The 19,868-nt window shown below is 41.3% G+C and overlaps 1 protein-coding gene and 2 pseudogenes across 2 annotated transcripts in view; 2 read left to right on the top strand and 1 right to left on the bottom strand.

Annotated features, from left to right (window-relative positions):
- The first annotated feature begins 542 nt into the window (after nucleotides 1-542).
- YWHAZ (tyrosine 3-monooxygenase/tryptophan 5-monooxygenase activation protein zeta) overlaps nucleotides 543-19,868 on the top strand; it is a 33,794-nt gene continuing 14,468 nt past the window's right edge. Inside the window, exons 1-2 of one of the 2 annotated variants that reach the window (XM_078353449.1) lie at nucleotides 543-674; nucleotides 3,677-3,981. In XM_078353449.1, the coding sequence (XP_078209575.1) occupies nucleotides 3,688-3,981 (294 nt within the window). In that variant the 5' untranslated portion in view covers nucleotides 543-674; nucleotides 3,677-3,687. Of the gene's footprint in view, nucleotides 675-2,020; nucleotides 2,172-3,676; nucleotides 3,982-19,868 lie in introns of those variants that run through there. The other variant, XM_078353450.1, reaches the window with a different exon arrangement.
- On the top strand, nucleotides 7,181-7,777 carry LOC144579787 (elongin-C pseudogene; annotated as a pseudogene).
- LOC118148604 (protein S100-A11 pseudogene) lies at nucleotides 14,843-15,158 on the bottom strand (annotated as a pseudogene).

The raw sequence follows: 19,868 nt of genomic DNA on the forward strand, positions 1-19,868 counted from the left end.
GGGAGGGGGGCGGGGTGGGGGGGATGTGAAAGGTCCCGGATGTTGCTGAACTGGAGCCCCTTCCAGAGGAGTGAGAGGAGTGACTGGCGCAAGCGCAGACCGGCTGAGCGAAAGCTAACGTGGGGGTAGGGGTAGGGAGACAGCTGCCTTCCCACAGGCTCAGAGGTAGAGTGGGCCGGTGGAGGCTGCAGGGGAGAGGACGTCGGGGACCTAAGGGGAAGGCGAGGAGTCGGGGGGATCTGCGTTGGGGAGGAAAAGAAAAACAGAAGCTTCCCGCCTAGGTGCACTCCGGACAAGCGTAGAGGACCTGGGAGCCGAGCCGGGTGGGGGAGTGGCCGTAGCGGGCGAGGACGCGCGCTCCTCCGCTCGCCCTCCAGCGCGGGCGGGCAGGACGCGCGCCGGGGAGCGGCGGTTGCGCGAGGCCCAGATCGCTGTGGGCACTAATCAACGGTTGCCATAGCAGCGTTTGACGTCATCGTGCGTGTGGTGCCCCTGCTGCCGGGGCTGGTGATTGGAGGAAACCCCGTGTCTGCGGAGCGGCTGTAGCCTGTGAGCAGCGAGATCCAGGGACAGAGTCTCAGCCTCGCCGCCGCTGCCGCCGCTGCCGCCGCCGCCGCCGCCCAGAGACTGCTGAGCCCCTGTCCGTCCGCCGCCTCCACCCACTCCGGACACAGGTGAGGAACCCGTCCGCCGCCGCTCCCCGCTCCTCCTGTCCCAGGCCAGCCTTCTGAACGCGTGGGAGCCGTCCTCACCGGGTCCCCTCATCCCCGCTCGCCCCACGGTGGCGGCGCGGGGCTGAGGCGGAGTCTCCCCGGCAGACACGGGCGGCGGCTCCTCTTCCGCTGGGCTCGGGCGGGCGGCTAGCGGCAGCCTCCCGCGCCTGGTTTCCGCGTCGCCGCCCCGGCCCCGATCGGTGCTCGCTCCCCCGTCCCGCTCCCGGGGGTGGGGAGGGCGCCCACACGCGAGATCCCCGGGGATCCCCCGTCGCCTGCTCCCGAAGCCGGACGAGGCATGGCCGGGGCGCCGCCGGCCGCGATTCGTCCCCACCCTTGTTTCTGCTTCTACCCCCGCCCTCGCTGCCCTTCTCGCTTCCGCCCGAGATAATGACTCGGCGGCGGCGGCGGCGGCGGCGGGCATCGCGGGGGCGCAGGTGAGGCCGCCCCCTCCCCTGTCCCTCGGCCGCCCCTTCTTTCCCCTCCCCCGCTCTCCCTCCCCCGCTCTCCCTCCCCCTCGCGCAGCCTCCGCGCTGGGCGCTGCGGTGGCGGGACCCGGCCCTCCCCCACCCCGGGAGGAGGTAGCGCGGCGGGGAGGGGCCGGGGGCCTCGGGGACACAGGCGGGAGGGAAGGGCCTGGCGGAAGCGGACAGGAGCCCGGGCCCGGCCCGGCGGCGGGAAGGGAGCCCACTGCGGGGGGAGGCTGTGGGGTGGGGCTCGCCTGGGACCTGGAGCTGAATTTCCTGGGCTCCGCGGTGGGGGGAAGGGCTTGAATTTTCTCGGTGGGGACGGGGGATGGGGATGGGGATGATTTTCTTTCCTCCTTATGAACCGTCGGGGAAGGCGCGGACTGGGGCTGTGAGCCCAGGTTGGGGTAGAGCGGGGTGCGGATCCCGCGATAGGCTCTCGCGCCGGAGTCACTAGAACTGGAGGGTCCCTCCGCCGCTTCGGGGACGCACAGTGATCCTGAGCAGAGCGGCCGCCGGTGGCCCGCTCGACTGGGTGTGGCTCTCGTCCCCTCCCCCACCTGCAGCTGTCGGGCCCTTAGGGACGGTGCACGCGGGCACCGGCGCTGATCGGTGGCGGGGAGAGCGCTGGGTGGGAAGGCGGGGTGTGTCCGCGGTGAGGCTGCTAGTGGTTCCGCTTCTGCGGGCGTCTCTGGCGTCTCTGCCCCGGGGTCGGGTGGCTTGGCTTCCCCCCACGGCTCGAGCGGGGGCGGGGGCGCCGGCTGCTCCTCCCCCTTGCTCCGGTGGGGGGGGGAATTAACACTCAGCAGTAGGTTGGGCTCCCTGACACAGATCCGCCATGACAAAGGAGGAGAGTCGGGGACCTGAGCGGAGGCTCGGGCTTGGGCGGAGCCTGGAGGGGGGTGGTTGCAGATACGCGGACCCGAGGATTTGCACTTTAAAGTCCGGGTCTGCCCGTTTTCTTTTCACCCTAACCGATGTCTCAAGTCAGGTAAGGGTTAAATGGGTGCGGTGAGTCCTGCCCGCAGTGTAGAGGCGAGGCCTTGGAGCCATCGTTACTGTGTGAGAAACCTTATCCACTTCCTCTTGTACCCAAGTAGTGGGGGAGAGAATCCTTTGTGCTGGTTTGAAATCATTTTTCGTTAGAAGCAGAATTAGCCAGAGAGCGTGTCTCAGTTCCTAAGGGAAAAATTAATAATAGAGAGACCTGAGGAAAAGCATGTCGTCATAAAGGTTAAATAATTTTTATGGGTGAGCCAGTACCTTGCATCCAAATTAGCTAATTACTTGCTTAAAATGTGAGGACATGTTCTCTCATTTGGTTAAAAAAGTATTGTGGGATTTCCCTGGGAAGGTAAAAGGTAATTAATATTCGGGAGTCAGCTCCCAAGGTGGGTGGGTCAGAATAGCTCTTCTGTTCACCTTCTAATTTAAAATATACACTTCATTTATGTGTATATTTTCCTCTAAAGTCGTTTATTCTGCGGTCTCACTGTGTGGATTAGTGTCTTTGTGCTGTTTAGCAACTTTGAAAAGGATGTCCTTCCAGAAAAATGTAGCTGAGGTAAATTGAAAAGGTCTAGGAAACTATGTGAGGGAAGGAGTTAGGTGGGTAGTCACGGCAAAGGACAGCTTGAGTGATAGCATGCAGTTATTGTGACGGTGACAGCTAGAAGCAGGATGCGGCACTTACACATTGCAACTGGAGCCATGACATTGCAAACACTTGTAAATTAAGCACTTCCAATGTGATGTATTTTAGTACTCACAGTAATAGTTGAAGGGCCATGACTCGTGGGTATTTTTAAAGCATGTGGACATACAACACGATAAAGAGTTGAGGCATTAGGGTCGGTTAGATGTTGGTCCTTTGTGGTGGCTTTACAGTAAAAATATCTGAGAACAAGCAGTTTGGCTATTCCTCCCCTAAAGTGTTATGCTATTACGGCTGGCAAATGTTACAGAGATCTAGTAGATTTGGAATGAGGGGAAAACTAAAATTTAATCACTCCTTATTATGAAAGTTAAAAGACATAAATTACATTAAACTGACTTACGATTCTGGAAGTATGATAGAAATCCACATGTTCTGTAAGCAGTACGTTTACAAAAGGAAGAAAAGCTGCTTAATTTTATATCACTTAGTGGTATTGGAATTGAGTTGAGATTTTGGGGGTAGTTTTTTAAGGCAGCTTTTGGAAGTGCTTTTGACCTTATGTGAAATATGGATCTTCTGAATTGAAATGAGATAATGAAATTTTAGTTTTGCTACGCTGATGTTGTTAATGACTGTAACTTTACCTCTGATGCTGAGTATGCTAAACTTTTTTTCCCTTTTCTGACTATCCTTTTGTGATGCTGCATTTTAATCATGTGAACGATTTTCCACAGGCAATTATGTTTCAGGTTTTAATAAGGCTCACTTACCACAGGTATAATTTTGACTGTTTATTTTGATGGGAAAAATTTTAAATACTCCTTTTTTCCCCCCTGCAGAACATTCAGTCATGGATAAAAATGAGCTGGTTCAGAAGGCCAAACTGGCCGAGCAGGCTGAGCGATATGATGACATGGCAGCCTGCATGAAGTCTGTAACTGAGCAAGGAGCTGAATTATCCAATGAGGAGAGGAATCTTCTCTCGGTTGCTTATAAAAATGTTGTAGGAGCCCGTAGGTCATCTTGGAGGGTCGTCTCAAGTATTGAACAAAAGACGGAAGGTGCTGAGAAAAAACAGCAGATGGCTCGAGAATACAGAGAGAAAATTGAGACGGAGCTAAGAGATATCTGCAATGATGTACTGGTGAGAATTCCACATCCAGTCTGGCTTCATTACACTGTAGGGTTCCTATGAGTATCAGTTACATTACTCTCAACTTTTTCTTTCCTTGTTCTTTTCCTTCTAACATTGTGTGTTCCAAATTTAGAAGTCTTTATGGTGTCATGACTAAAAAGATGTTAATACAATTATAGATATGTTTATGTAGAATAATTGCAACAATGATTATGAAACAGTTGTTTTGTTAAAAATAATAGACTTTAGTATTCTATTTTATATTAATTGAAAAGAAAAACTAACAGTATTACTGTTTTTCTTGTGGTTAGAATATTTGTAGTAGCTCTGTAGCTGATTGTCTTAAATGTACATCTATGGATAAAGGAATTTTGCATATTTAATGTGAGAGATGTAGTAGGATACTCATTGTAGAAATAGTACTCTTTGGATTAGCCGCTATAATGTTACTGTAATGAGTCAGTCATACAGAAAACTGGCCTCACAACTATGAAACCTCTTCCTGCATTGAATTGTTGAAAGTAAATTTTGAATACTCAACAACCATGATGAAAGGTTATGGATAACTCAAAGCTTGACTTTCCAGTTTGAATCAAGTATTTTAAGTATTCAGTACTTACTGTGTTGAAGCACTGTACTTAAAAGAATTAAACTAAACTTTGGTTAGTTTTAATCTGTCATACAAAAGCAAGGCTTTTTGATCAAGAATAGTTTAAATTTGAGGATAAACTAGTAGAAAATCCAACCAAGCTGGCAGTCTTTAGAATAATATTTAAAGTGGTTTTACTAAGTGGTTATACTTACCAGTATGGCAGGGCTCTGATATACAAAGAGGGACAGCATTTCGATTTTTCTGGACAGGTTACTGAATCTGGGACTCGGGATGGAAATCCGTGTGTGTTACTTACTATATGAACCTTGTGGAAGAATTGCTATAATGAATAATAGGATAATATCTGATGTGGTTGTATCTGTGTACATATTACTCAGTTTTTGTTCAGTCTGGTGTGTTTTGCCCAGTTACAGCTTATCAAAAAGTGTTTATTTTGGCTTCAAAGGATGTGTTACAAGTTAAAATTTCCCTTAAGACAAAAGTCAATTTTAGGAACAAAAAGGAATGTTAACATTTACTTTTTACTAACATGCTTATTTGTAATACCAGGTAGGTATGTGCATGCAAAGTATAAAAGTTCCTGTCATTGTCTTTTCCTAAGAAAAGGCTTATAGCAGGTGTTTTTTTTTTTTTTTTTGGAAACAGTTTTGTACTTGTCGCCCAGACTGGAGTGCAATGGCACTATCTTGGCTCACTGCAACCTCTGCCTCCCAGGTTCCAATTCAAACAATTCTCCTGCCTCAGCCTCCTGAGTAGCTGGGATTACAGACACACGCAACCACGCCCAACTAATATTTTGTATATTTGGTAGAGATGGGTTTCACCATGTCAGCCAGATGTCCTGACCTCAGGTGATCCACCCACCTTGGCCTCCCAAAGTGCTGGGATTACAGGCGTGAGCCATCGCATCTGGTCCAACTTGTAGCAGTTTTAACTATGCTTCCCTTTGGTTTCCTTATCAAGAAATTTTTTTGCGTAGAACCAGTAAGTGAGAATGACAAGATAATCTCTTAATATTAATAGCTTCTTTTTGTTCGGATTATTAAGGAGGTTGATTCTGGTTCCTACTCATGTTATCCTCCAGAATAGCACTGACTTCTCTAAAAGGTTAAATGGCATTTCCCCTTTGAAAGTTTGGATGAATGAGAGTTTAATTCCTTTACTACACAGATGGCTTCGAAGAGAATTCTAAGCAAGCATTTGCTTCCAGCCTTAGTCTTTTGTTAAGAATATTAGTGATCTTTGCATACTCATAATGTGTAGTAGATGCTCAAATATTTGTTAAGCATAAAGGCTTCTTTTGAGAAAAAGGATAGAATTAGGTCAGCAGCACTACAAAATTTCCCTGGCTTTTTCTATTTCTGCTTGGGAAAATTTGATATTTACAGATAGTAGGCTTCTTTTTCCTACCACCTTTTTCAAAGAGGTCACGTTGACTCTAGCACCATCTTGCATAAAATGCCCTTTCCCCTTTCTAGTGAAGTGGAAGAATAAAATGTAGCAGAACTGATGTTTCTACCAGAGAAGGTTTTGTTGTACTTAATGATTAGTAAAAGTGTTTTAATTATATTTTTAAGATCTTACATGATAAAAAAATTAATATTTTTTTATTACTCCAGACTTTTCTGAGCTTTGATATATATATTTTTTTTAATTTGAGAAAAGCAGGTTATTCCTTTGCAGAATTAACAGTATTGGCTGGTGGCATTAGTGATAACCAGCTTTTTTATATTGAGCACTTGTTTTATAATAGCTATGAAAATACACTCTTCCTACAAAAAGCAACTAATCTCCAAAGTTCTGAATTTTTCTGAAGAGCTCTTTGGTAACCCATTCTGGTTACCTGTATTTATTAATTGTTTAATCATTTAATAAGCAAAGAGTTGGGACCATGTTGCTTTTTACAACAGTTAGTAGAGTATTACCATGGGAAGTGGTCACTGGCATGTTCTTCACAATGTGGACTTTTCATTATGTAAAAGAAGTTGGGGTTCTTCTCTTCATGTGTTAATTTGAAACTGCAATATGTGAACAATCTGCCTTTCCTGCCAGATGCTCAGACAAAAGCTCTCTTGGTAATTGGGGAGGGACTTAGCACTGGTACCTCTTTAAACCTGAAAGATGGCAGCCAAAAATTGAGTAGTTTTTAACTTAGACATGATGAAGTGAACACCAAGGAAATACAGTCTTGGAGGCCTATTTCAAACTCAAAAGAAGTATGTCGAGATGAATAATAGAGCTCAAGATTTTGAGTCAAACTAGTTTTACCATTTAATAGATGCATGGCCTGAGGAAATCACTTAGTCCCTCTGAGAAAACTGAGCTCAATTAAGTAGGAATAATACTCATCCCACAGGATTGTAAGGAATGAGAGTCAGGTAAAGCACCTTGACTACGTTCTGTGTCCTGTTTATCTCAGCTTTTCTGTTCTGTTTAAAAGTGTGAACCTGCTTGTAATAGTGCAGGGGTCTCTTAACTCACAGTCCATGAATGGGATTTAGAAGATTGGTTTCTTCTTACTGCCCTGGAACCCACAGGAGCAGGCAGCTGGGGGTGGGGGTGTCGGCCCTGGAATAGGGGCTGTGGCAGATTGGGGGGACCCGGCTGCGGCGAGTCCGGGCTGGGCGGAAATGGAGCTGCAGGAAACTACTAAAGTTCCTGGGGAAGCAAAGTAGAATTTCATAAGAACAAAATGGATGGAGAGGAGAAAACCTATCTATGGTAGCTGTGAAGGCCCTGATGCCGTATGTTAAATTGATGTCATCTGATGGCAATGAATTTATTGTAAAAAGAGAACATGCATTAACATCAGGCATGATAAAAGCCATGTTGAGTGGCCCAGATCAATTTGCTGAGAATGAAACCAGAGGTCAGTTTCAGAGAGAGATACCTTCACATGTGCTGACATTTTATGTATAAGGTTTACTACACTAAGAGCTCCACTGAGATTCCCGAATTCTCAATTGCACCTGAAATTGCACTAGAACTGCTGATGGCTGCAAACTTCCTAGATTGTTATATAAAATCAATTATAATAAACTGTTAAAGAAAAAAAGATTAAGAAGTCTTTAAAATTGTATGTTTTTCTGGGTGGAAGGTGTATGTCAACCATCAGATTTTCAAAGATTTTATTTTAAAATTTAAAGTCTGCTATAGGCAAAGAATGACTTTATTGGAGGTCTGGGAGAGGAAGCAGTGTAAAATTGTGTCTAACATAACAGTTGGCAACTGCAGTTGAGTAATGTTAATAGTGATCCTGTTAATTTGAGTTCTGTTTTATTGCTGCTCTATATTTTTATTTGCTCAGGGCAATTTTAAGGCGTGGTTATAGGGCACTGATTTGTAATCCAGCCCACAGAACTACCATTAAATAAGAAAGCAAGCAGCTTTTGGGTCTCTCTTAGTTTAAATATATTATTGCATGCCTTGGGCTTTAAAAACTGCTATGTAGAGTTAGTTTTTAAGATGAAAATCACTAGGCAGCTCATTGGAATAAGGGCTTCTCCAAAGAATTCTATAGTGTTACTATTTTATTAAGATACAGGAGAATTGCCTGAACCCAGGAGGCGGAGGTTGTGGTGAGCCAAGATCGTGCCATTGCACTCCAGCCTGGGTAACAAGAGCAAAACTCCGTCTCAAAAAAAAAAAGTTATACTATATTTAAATGTCTTCATGGTTTTGGTATGTTTCAAAGTATAAAGAATTCAAGTTCTGGTCTCAGGAAGGAAAAAATTGGACAGTGTCTTTAGTAATAAAGTTCAGTATTTTTTTTTAATGTGAAGTGCCCCACCCAATGACATATTTTGTACAAATATAAAAAGTCTGAGGTATATGAAGTGGAAATTACGAAAATAAAGGCAGGGAAATGGCAAGGTAGAGGCATTTGCTGTTTGATAGGAAGGGAAACTGTTATAAAGGTCTGCCTTTATAATACTGAATTAAATGTCATTGGATTATTTGGATTAATTTCACAAATTTTTGATTCCAAAGTAAGTTACTCTTGGCATATTTATATTGAAGTGTGTGTGTGAGAAAGAATTTTTAAGCAAAAATGACGGATGTCCTGATATCAAGTAAGTTTTAAAATTTAGCATATTGTTTATTGAAATTCTAATAGTCCTCGTAGAACTTTTTTTGGTAGAATTCCTCAGTTCCCTATTGTGATTTCATCCTAGTTTCCATTCCATAGCCTTTGCTCTATTCTTGACAGTTTTACATTGAGAATAAGCACTACTCAAGGTTTTAGGGGACTTAAAACTGCTGTTAGCTTCAATATACTCAAATCCAGAGTTCCTCTTCCTTTTGAAGCTGCCTGTCCTTTATAACTATCCAATTTTAGCATTTTTCTAGACTTAATCACATGACATTTGTTGGGCTCAACTTTGACTTTATTTTCAGATTACAAGCTGTTGATATTTCCCAGATCATTGGTTCCCAATCTTTTACATGGATGCTGAATTGTATAGTTCCCAGAATTACACTCAGAAAAGTGCACATTGCCAAATAAGAAAATGATACTATAAGGATAACTGGATGTACTTTTAATGGACAGAAGCTAAATTATCAACATCTTTTTACTGCTGCTCATGGTCATTCACCTGGACTATGTTACATATATTTCTTAGTCTAAACTTTCTAAAACGCTGATTTTATCCATCTATTTGCTTGATCCTTGCCAAAATTCCTTGCAAGAGGCTTTTAGCTTTAATTTGGTCTTCTCACTGTCCTTGATAAATACCATTGCTAATTACCATCTTTATGGCCTGAGGGTTTCTACTTCATTTCTCTGAGTTAGAACCTATTTTAATCTTGATTATCTGTCTTCCAACATCAGAGGATTGGCTCTGTTCTTTCATTCTCCTTGAAAGTGTTTGTGTATTTGTAAAGTACACTGAAGGAATATATGCTTTGATATACTTAGATGGCACAAATTTAAATTTTGGTGTGGGAAGAATGGTGTGCTTGGCCATCATATTAGCAGTTCTGTCTTTTTTATTATGTGTATTTCTATGTAACAGGTAATTTCTTTGTTCTCTAGTCAGTAATTCCTGTAATTATGAAAAACTTGTATCGGTAAAAGTTACTGTGCGTTAGCAGTTGTCATTGATTTAGTTTTGTGTTTTCTGGTAAGGTATAATGAGATGGAAATAGTAGGGTAGTGTAGGATAGAGTTTTACATATTAGCAGATTTCACTAATTTTTTTTCTATTGCCATCCTTTTTATTTTCCAATAATGTGGATCTTTAGGCACCAAAGCAACGTGGATGAATATAGCTGACTTCATATCAGTCAGATAATTTTGTGTAACACCTGCCCTTTTATTTATATTGGATAGGTTATTTTAAAAGTTTCATCATGTAAGCTCTTGTGGATTTCTATTGACAGAATTTGTTGTGAACCTTCCTTTCTCCCAGAAATAAAAAATGTGCTTACAGTGGTAATAGATAAAATAATTTAAGGATAGTTTCAGCCAAGTATTAATCCATAAAGTTAAGTAGACCAATAAAAAGATTTGCTTAAGGGGTTGGCCTATATGCATGTGTTGAACTTTAAAATCTGAGAAAGATTATTGCATTAAATTTGCAGGGAGTCCCCAATTTTTGTTGTATTTGCATTTTATTTGGGTCATCTAATGAGTTGGGAAGTTAGAAACATTTTTTGTTTTTTGTCGTCATTGTTTTTTTTGTTTTTTTTCTGAGACAGGAGTCTCTCCCTGTTGTCCAGTGGCAAGATCTCACCTCACTGCAACCTCCATGTCCCGGATTTAAGTGATTCTCCCTCCCCAACCTCCCAAGTAGCTGGGACTACAGGGGCCACCACCATGCCTGGCTAATTTTTCTATTTTTGGTGGAGATGGGGTTTCGCCATGTTGGCCAGGCTGTTCTTGAACTCCTGACCTTAGGTGATCTGCCCATCTTGGCCTCCCAAAGTGCTGGGTTTATAGGCACGAGCCATCTTGTTTAGCCCTGAATTGTTTTTTTAGTGGCACTTAATTTCTAACTTGCAAACAATTTTTAGGATCTAGAGTTTTTAAAAATTAGTATTATTACCAAGAAACCCAGTGGTGACCAGAATATTTTTCATCTAAGTGATTAATTACAAATGCTTTTCTAAGAAAGACCTATTGTTGATCCAAGACTGAACATTCAGCTCATAATTTTTTTGCTCCTTAAAATGTAATAAACATTGTCCAGAGGTTAGAATGACATTCTTGGACCACATTCAACCAAGAGACGCTTGATGAAAATATTACGCAAAATACCTATTTAAAATGTGATTCTGTGGAATTGACAGTTGAGGGTACTATTATAGGTAAGCTGTAGTTCTGGGCTAGAACAAGCAAGTTCTCAGTTCAACAATTTGATGAGTCCTTTAGCACTATTTGGAAGATGTTTGGAAATAAGACATAGCAAGTAATCTGCTTTTTATAAGAGTAATGACTTTCTTGCCAGTTTCCCTTTGATTGTTGCCATCTAATGGAGGACTATCATCAGGCTCTTTTTCTTTAATTGGAGCAGAGATGAAACTTTAAGCATATTCCTGTGTAACATTTCTAAAAGTAAAGAATGCTAAAGTGTGTACTGCCTACTTTAAGAGAGGTGATATAACTTAGCACGGGCCATGCAGACTTTGAATTTTGGATTCATTGTGTGATTTGGGGCAAGTTTTACTGAATTTCTCTGTGACTGTTTCCACATCTTTAAAATGGGAGTAATACTATCTACCTCTAGGATGTCTTGGGGAAATTGTTTAATTAATACACCTCATGGTGGTCTTAAATAGCAAATACACTGCTTACCTTTTGTACCTCTGTGGCATCACTTCGTTATGGTTTGATTTATAAAGTTTGGATTAAATTTAAGAGAACTTTAAAAAGCTGAATTTTTTTTTTTTTTTTGAGACGGAGTTTCGCTCTTATTACCCAGGCTGGAGTGCAATGGCGCGATCTCGGCTCACCGCAACCTCCGCCTCCTGGGTTCAGGCAATTCTCCTGCCTCAGCCTCCTGAGTAGCTGGGATTACTGGCACGCGCCACCGTGCCCAGCTACTTTTTTGTATTTTTAGTAGAGACGGGGTTTCACCATGTTGACCAGGATGGTCTCGATCTCTTGACCTCGTGATCCACCCGCCTCGGCCTCCCAAAGTGCTGGGATTACAGGCGTGAGCCACCGCGCCTGGCCTGAAATGTTTTATATTTAATATTTGGTCACTTGCTATTTTATAAGCCCTGTGCATTACAAAAATAAATGTAAAAGCCCCTGCTATTCAGTCTGGAGAGGGAAATAGACATGTGCACATATAATAAAAAGGGAAGAGTACTGCAAATTCACTGAACATGGAAAAGCTGGTCTTTAGTGTTTTTTAAAAAGGGGTTGATAAAATATAGTCCCCTTATGGAGTTTATCCACAATACATAGAGTACACATACATACAAGCCAAAAAGTGCTATGAAAAATGAGGCATTTTAAACACCACCACCAACAAAAAGCATTGTGATGGAAATACTGGTAAATTGGGCCTTGGTTTATGGGAAACTTTAGCCCAGGCCAGGATCCTAGGGGAGGGGAGAAGAGGAAAGCCCTCAGTGAGAGTGTCAATGATTTTTAAGTTTTAACTTAAAACTGGTCATTAGGGGGATGGGGAGGTTGGGAAGGGATAACATGGGGAGAAATGCCAGATACCGGTGATGGGTGGTAGTGGGGGGGATAGAGGCAGCAAACCACCTTGTCATGTATGTACCTATGCAACAATCCTGCATGATCTGCGCATAGAGTTTTTAAAAATTATTGTACAATAATTAAAAAACTGCTCATTAAGTTCTTTTTGATACTTGTTAATATTTCACTTTTGATCTTTAGGAGTAATATTTCAAATTTGTTTTCAGATGTTCTTAAAACTGATTCCTTCTAGGATTATTTTGCTAGCATTCATGATCTGGAGGGAGACACTTCTCTGAATCTGATTTAATGTAGCAGTTTTTATTCCTGCTTCTTGCTAGCCTTTTCACCCGATTGATTTTTCAAAAAAACAACATTTTAGAACCGTCTGGGGATTTCTATAAGCAATTGTTTAGTGCAGACATCTTTTGGGGTAAAAATCACGGAACAGCTACTCTTTTAACAGGGATTATATTTAATAATAAAACTTTAGGCTGGCTTTAACAGTTCTTAAACATCAGGGATAATATACTTTTCCTTTGTCAGATTTCTTTTCGATTAAAAAATTCAGATTTGTCATCTGTTATTAATGGAAAAATGCATTTAGTTAAGTGATTGGGCACAAGCAACTCTGTTCGTTTTTATATATGACTTTATTCAAAAAACATCTGTTCATAGCTTAAAATCTTACTCTCTTAGGCCACTTTGCATAGAAAGATAAGAATTTAAAGTCAAAATGTCTACAAATACTTAATAAATTAGTTCTTGACACCACCTGATTATTAGCATTTTTGGTGTAGCACTTTTCTAATTGGTTGATGGAAAGCAAGTGAGGAAGTTGCACATCAGAGAAGAATGGAAGCCACTCTGGCCACAAGGGGGAGTAAAAGACTAATTTCCAAATCTATGGGTCCCTAATGTGTGACAGATTAATGGCTTCTTGCATGCTTTCTTTTTAAAATTTTAAGAGACCTAGGAATTATAAAAGGCCCAGTGTTTGTACAGAGTAACAATTATAGGAAAGTTATCTCCGCACAAGAGAATTGTACAAGATTAGAAATTTGAACTACATTATGCTGGAGATTTGGAATTAAATTTCCTATTGATGGTGTTATTAAAATGACATTTGTGGGATATTTTTGTGAGCTTTTAAATTGAATAACACAAGCTGGGAGTTTTATATAATTTATAGAATGTGTTTAAATATACAAAAATTTCGTAGTCATTGAATTTCAGGGTTGAAGGGACATCTAGTTTAGCCTTTTTATTTTAACAGATCAAGAGACTACACCTCAGAGGTTCAGCTGTTTACATGAGGTCAGACAGTAAGCATTAGTTATCTGTAGTTCCTTAATGTAGTATCACCTTATTGTAGATTGAAACATGACATTTACTCTATCAAGATACTTGGTTTGTGGGGGTGGGGCATGAGGAGTCGTCAGAATAACAAAATAAATAATGAATCATTAAAAACAGTGGTTTTTATTTTAGACTATGTTTTAGAGTCCTGTACTGAATGAGAATCACTTTTGAGGGCTCTTGTGCCTTAATTACTTGCTACCTCAACCATTTAACTTCTGGTGTTGTGTATGCTTTGTATGAAAGCAGGCATATCTGTGTCCCAATCTCTGTTTGTTGTAGAGGATGAGAACCATGGCAGTACAATCTAAAACAGAGCAATGGGTTATAGAGGCTTGATCTTTCTCCCGCTCACGTTATTTGGTGAGATTATGTCAAAGTTAGCCCAACTGTGTTCACAAATTTCAATTCATAAATGTCTCATTAGAGGTTGATTCTTTTGCTTTAATATTATGGGGGTATTTGCTGTTTGCTAATGACACTTAATGTCTAATTATCTTTGTGCAAATTAAATTTAATATTATGACCAGTTGGTGAAATACTCTCAAGACAAGATGAAAACTTTCTCTCTACCACTCATATTTGTTTACAAATGTATCATTGTTTTTGTACCATTTCTCTCCTAAATAAAAAAGTAATACCAGCCATGTAAGGAAATTTGAAAAAAGAAAAAAGAGTGTAAAAAGGGTATGAGAAAGGGTATCTTTCAGAAATAAAGCCAATTAAAAAGGACTTCTTTAAAATTTATTAACTTTTCATTTTGAAATAATTTCAGATTTAGAAAGTTGGAGAATAGTATGAAGAGTTTTTAATATATTTTGTTCAAATATTAATGTTATAACCACCACAGTATAATTATTAAAATCAATAAATTGATAAAAAAAGTGATAAGCTATTATATAACCTATAAACCTTAATTAAATTTAATAAATTGTTTTACTGTAATATCCTATTTCTGCCCCAGAATCCATCCAGAATCATACTTTTCGTTTTGCTTACACGTCTCTTTACTCTACTTTAACGTGGATCAGGTTTTTTTAGTCTTTGCCTTTAATGATTTTAGCACTTTTTCTTTTTTTTCATGTGTTAAAAAAGTAACATTCTTTTATTACTATCCGCAGATGGGGCCTGCATGAGGTGGTTGGTGTGCTGGGCTCGGGACAATGAGTGGGCTGTGGAGATGTTGACAGAAAGGCTGGAAGGAAATGGGGTGGATTTGAAGGCCAGGCCTGAAGGGGTCCTCAGGTCCGCTTCTGGGAAGGGACAGCCTTGAGGAAAGAGTCGTTGCAAGCCATAGCTAGGTCGCCAATCGCATTAAGAAATTCTGAGAAATCCAGCTGCCTATCACTGTTAGCGTCCAGTTTCTTCATCATGCAGTCAAGGACAACGGGGTCCTTCTGGTTCTTTGTGAAGGCAGCCAGTTGTGTATTAATGAAGCTTAGGATCTCCGTCTTGGAGAGAGTGTAGTTGTAACCATCCTTTCCAGCATACTTCTGGAAAGCAGCAATCAGGGACTGATGCACCCTCAGTCTCTGTAGGGCTGGAGATTTTTGCCATGTTGGAGGCGTGCGGGAGGCTGTGGCTGGGAGCGGTGCTGAAAACTCTGGGTGCGTGGCGTGCGGGTCTCGATTTTGGCACTTTTTCAAGAGCACTGGCTGGTTATTTTGTAGAATGTCTCTTAGCTTTGATTTGTCTGGTATTTTTTTTTTTTTTAAGATGGAGTCTCACTCTGTCCCCCAGGCTGGAGTGTAGTGGCATGATCCTGGCTCACTTTGCAACTTCTGACTCCCAGGTTCAAGCGATTCTCCTTCCTCAGTCTCCTGAGTAGCTGGGTTACAGGAGCCTGCCATCATGCCTGGCTAATTTTTGTATTTTTAGTAGAGACAGGGTTTCACCATGTTGGCCAGGCTGATCTCAAACTCCTGACCTCAAGTGGTCTGCCTGCCTCGGCCTCCCAAGGCAAGAGCCACTGCGCCTGGCCTGTCTGGTGATTCTTCATGATGACATTTAGATTGTGAGTTTTTGGTGAGAATTTCTGGAAGTGATATGGTGTCCTCCTTAGTGTATTATATTAGGAGGCACATGGTATTGTCCAGCTACTTAACCAAGTATATTTAGATGGTGCATTATGTTGAATTTAAACAAAACACACCCCATGGTGCAAAGTACCCATCGATTTTTTTTTTTTAAAGATATATGCCTCTAATTATGATTACTTTGTCAGAGGTTACAAATGAAATTATTTTGCCGAAGTGCTTTTTAAATAAGCTATGTCCATTCATACTGAATAGGTTGCTTTTTCAAAGGAGGAAAATGATCCCAGCTCTGTAATTTGTAATTTTCCTTTCAAATTTATTTTTGTTAGTTGCCTTCTTATTCTAGTTGGCAAGCCCAAATCGCAGCACACAGCACAGTGGTTTGAGTGTATAGTGGCAGGGTAGCCATTCTTCAAGGCTGAGATAAATGTGCAAATACTTCATGATTGAGTTCTTGCTCATCATTTTGGGGTTTGGTCTAAGGACCTTTTGTCTATAAATCCTCTGATTCCCTTTTAAGAAAAAAACCGATCTTGAATTTAAAGAAATATAAAGGGATAGTTAGTGGTGGGGGTGGGAAATTGATTACATTAGAAGAGATTTCCTGGCATTGGAAGGGAGATTTTTAAATTAATGCTATAGTGAAACACAAGAAGATCGGAGTGAAGAGGAAGCTGGTCATAATTTTGTATTTGAAATGTCTGTCGTGTCTCTTAGTTAGCAGAATTAGTACCATAATCTAGAATTCTTGACTTCTAAACAAAGTTTACTCTGCCTTACAACCTCACACTCTTCCAGCTCTCTCCCCAGGGTATTTCTTAGGTTCCTCTGTGTTCATTACATAGAGGAGCTTATCCATATTTGGAGGTACTTAGCCTGTCCCTTTGCTGCTGTTTCTAAATATATATGTTTAGTTCAGCACTCACTTGTTTTTTTTTTTTTTTTTTTGAGACGGAGTTTCGCTCTTGTTACCCAGGCTGGAGTGCGATGGCGCGATCTTGGCTCACCGCAAGCTCCGCCTCCTGGGTTCAGGCAATTCTCCTGCCTCAGCCTCCCGAGTAGCTGGGATTACAGGCACGCACCACCGTGCCCAGCTAATTTTTTGTATTTTTAGTAGAGACGGGGTTTCACCATGTTGACCAGGATGGTCTCGATCTCCCGACTTTGTGATCCACCCGCCTCAAGCACTCACTTGTTATACTAAATGAGCAATTTCTTAAGTTTTTAGAAAGTAGAACATTGTTTTGTCTCTTAGAGCAGAATATTCATTATTGAACATAGTGTCAACCTCAATAATTTCTGTTAGGTTTTTTGGTAAGGTGATAACACTTTTGATGATGAAGATTTTCTGAAAAATAGTTTTGCTTGTTTGTTTGTTTTCTGAGATGGAGTCTCACACTGTCACCCAGGCTGTAGTGCAGTGGTGCGATCTGGACTCACTGCAATCTCTGCCTCCTGGGTTCAAGCAATTCTGCCTCAGCCTCCCGAGTAGCTGGGACCACAGGTGTGCACCACCACACCCAGCTAATTTTATTTTTGTATTTTTAGTAGGGACGGGGTTTCACCATGTTGGCTAGGATGGTCTCGATCACCCCACCTTGGCCTTTCAAAGTGCTGGGATTACAGGCGTGAGCCACTGCACCTGGCCCTGAAAAATAGTTTTTAGGATGTTGAGCTAGTAAAATATCCTCCAAGATCATTTTAAAATTTGTTTTATTTAAATGAAGCTATTAAAGTTACACACATTATTCAGTGGGGAATTTAATATTTTTGAGTGCTTAAAATGTGTAGAACATGCCTTAAATAGAGCCTATATAAGTAGGTTAAGAATATATATGTGTGTGAAAAGTTAAAGGTGCAAAGCTGTAATTATTTATTGATTTTGAGATGGAGTCTCACTCGCTGGAGTGTAGTGGTGCAATCTTGGTTCACTGCACCCTCTGCCTCCTCGGTTCATTCAAGCAGTTTTTCTGCCTCAGCTTCTTGAATAGCTGAACTTAGCTGTGTACTGCCATGCTTGACTGATTTTTGTAATTTTTTTTTTTCCTAGTAGAGATGGGGTGTCACCACGTTGGCCAGGCTAGTAATCTTTATTTTTAATTGTACTTGCTCTGAATAAGAATGTAGGTGTTAACAGAGCATAGAATGTAGAGGGAAAAAATAAAGCTGCTGGGACCTCATCCTGCCTTCTCAGAGGTAATCTCTGTTAAGTTTTTTGTGTATCCTGGGAATTTATGCGCAAAGCAAACAATTATATCCTTAAAGAATAAGGATCATATACTCAATTTTGTAAATTGAACTTACATACATACTTTGATGTATATCTTACGCTTCATGTTGGCAGATACCACCTCACTCTTTTTTATTTTCTTTCTTTTTAAGGTGGAGTCTTGCTCTGTCACCCAGGCTGGAGTTGCACATGGTGCGATTTCAGGCCACTGCAACCTCCACCTCCTGGGTTCAAGCGATTCTCCTGCCTCCCAAGTAGTGGGGATTATAGGTGTCTGTTACCACACCCAGCTAATTTTTGTATTTTTAGTAGAGATGGGGTTTCACCATGTTGGTCAGGCTGGTCTTGAACTCCTGACCTCAAGTAATCCACCTACCTTGGCCTCCCAAAATGTTGGGATCACAGACATGAGCCACTGCAACCTGCCAGTAACTCCTCATTCTTAATGTCTGTATAGTATTCTATTATTTGGGTATGTAACAACTTAGACTGTTTTTTTTCTTTTTCTTTTTTTAAGATAGGGTCTCCCTCTGTCACCCAGGTTGGAGTACAGTGGTGCACTCACTGCAGCCTTGATGTTCTGGGCTCAAATAATCCTCCCACCTGAGCCTTTGGAGTAGCTAGGATTATAAGTGTAAAATCTACCCTACTACCGCACTAGGCAAAATTTTTAAATTATTTTTAGTACAGACATGAGGTCTTGCTATATTGCTTAGGCTGGTCACTAACTCCTGGCCTCCAGCAGTCCTCCCAGCTCAGCTTTCCAAAGTGATTGTGATTAAAGGTATAAGCTACCACACCTGGCCATTAGTCCCTTATTAACAGAACTTAGGATATTTACCTTTTTTCGCTCCTTAAATTAAAAAGCTCTATGCTACACACTAGCTGTACAGACAATGTAGATGAAGCAAAATGACTTTAAAGAATTCGCTTTAGGGAGAACATAGCATTAGAGCTAGAAATGAAAAGGTATTTAGCACAGATTCTTTTTATTTTTCCAGCTTTATTGAGGCATGGTTGGCAAAAAACAAATGTATGTAAGGTGTACAACATAGCAGAGGTTACTTTAAATTAACAGTTCTTAAAGTGATAAGCCAACCATTGGGAATCCATTCGGGAGATGTATGTTAGGTCACAACTATTTTCTTTTGAGATGGAGTCTTGCTTGTTGCCCAGGCTGGAGTGCAGTGGTGTGATCTTGGCTCACCGCAGCCTCCGTGCCTCCTAGGTTCGAGAGATTCTCCTGCCTCAACCCTCCCTAGTAGCAGAAATTACAGGTGCATACCACCACACCCAGCAGCTAATTTTTGTATTTTTAGTAGAGATGGGGTTTCACCATCTTGGCCAGGCTGGTCTTAAGCTCCTGACCTCATGTTCCACCCACCTCGGCCTCCCAAAGTTCTGGAATTGCAGGCTTGAGCCACCGCGCCCAGCCAGGTCACAAGTATTTTCATGACAAATACTATTATTATTGATTCTTACTACTGTGTTGACATTTAGCACTGGTGCAAAAGCAAGAATAGCTCAAACAACTACCACTAATCAAGGCAGTGGTACTATACTGTACTAGTGGTTATTGTATTTCTTCACCATTATGCACTCACTGTTTCTTTTAAAAAGAAAAAAGACTGGTTTTTCTTAATGTCGTTGGATCTGAAACATTATTTTATTAATAGCCCTTAAATAGACATCCTTCTATGAGGCAAAATGGGAAGTACAATGGTTATCTCTAAGAAAAGCACTTGCAGTTATTTGCATTGTGAAATAAGCTAGTTGCTTTTCTTTTTTTCATGAACACTTTTGTCTTCAAAGAACTGCAGGCTGATAAGCTGTGACTACTCAGACTTAGGTGTTTGACATACATCTTAAATAAATCGAGCCTGTCGTTTTAAGGGAAAATGATATTTTTGACAAAGATAAAATTGAAGCTTTGGAGCAAAATTGAGAACTTTGGAAAATAACTATTCACCACCATGATACTAGTTTTCCACTTTTTTATGA

This window comes from Callithrix jacchus, chromosome 16 (genome assembly GCF_049354715.1).
Source record: "Callithrix jacchus isolate 240 chromosome 16, calJac240_pri, whole genome shotgun sequence".
Taxonomy (NCBI): Eukaryota; Metazoa; Chordata; class Mammalia; order Primates; family Cebidae; genus Callithrix; species Callithrix jacchus.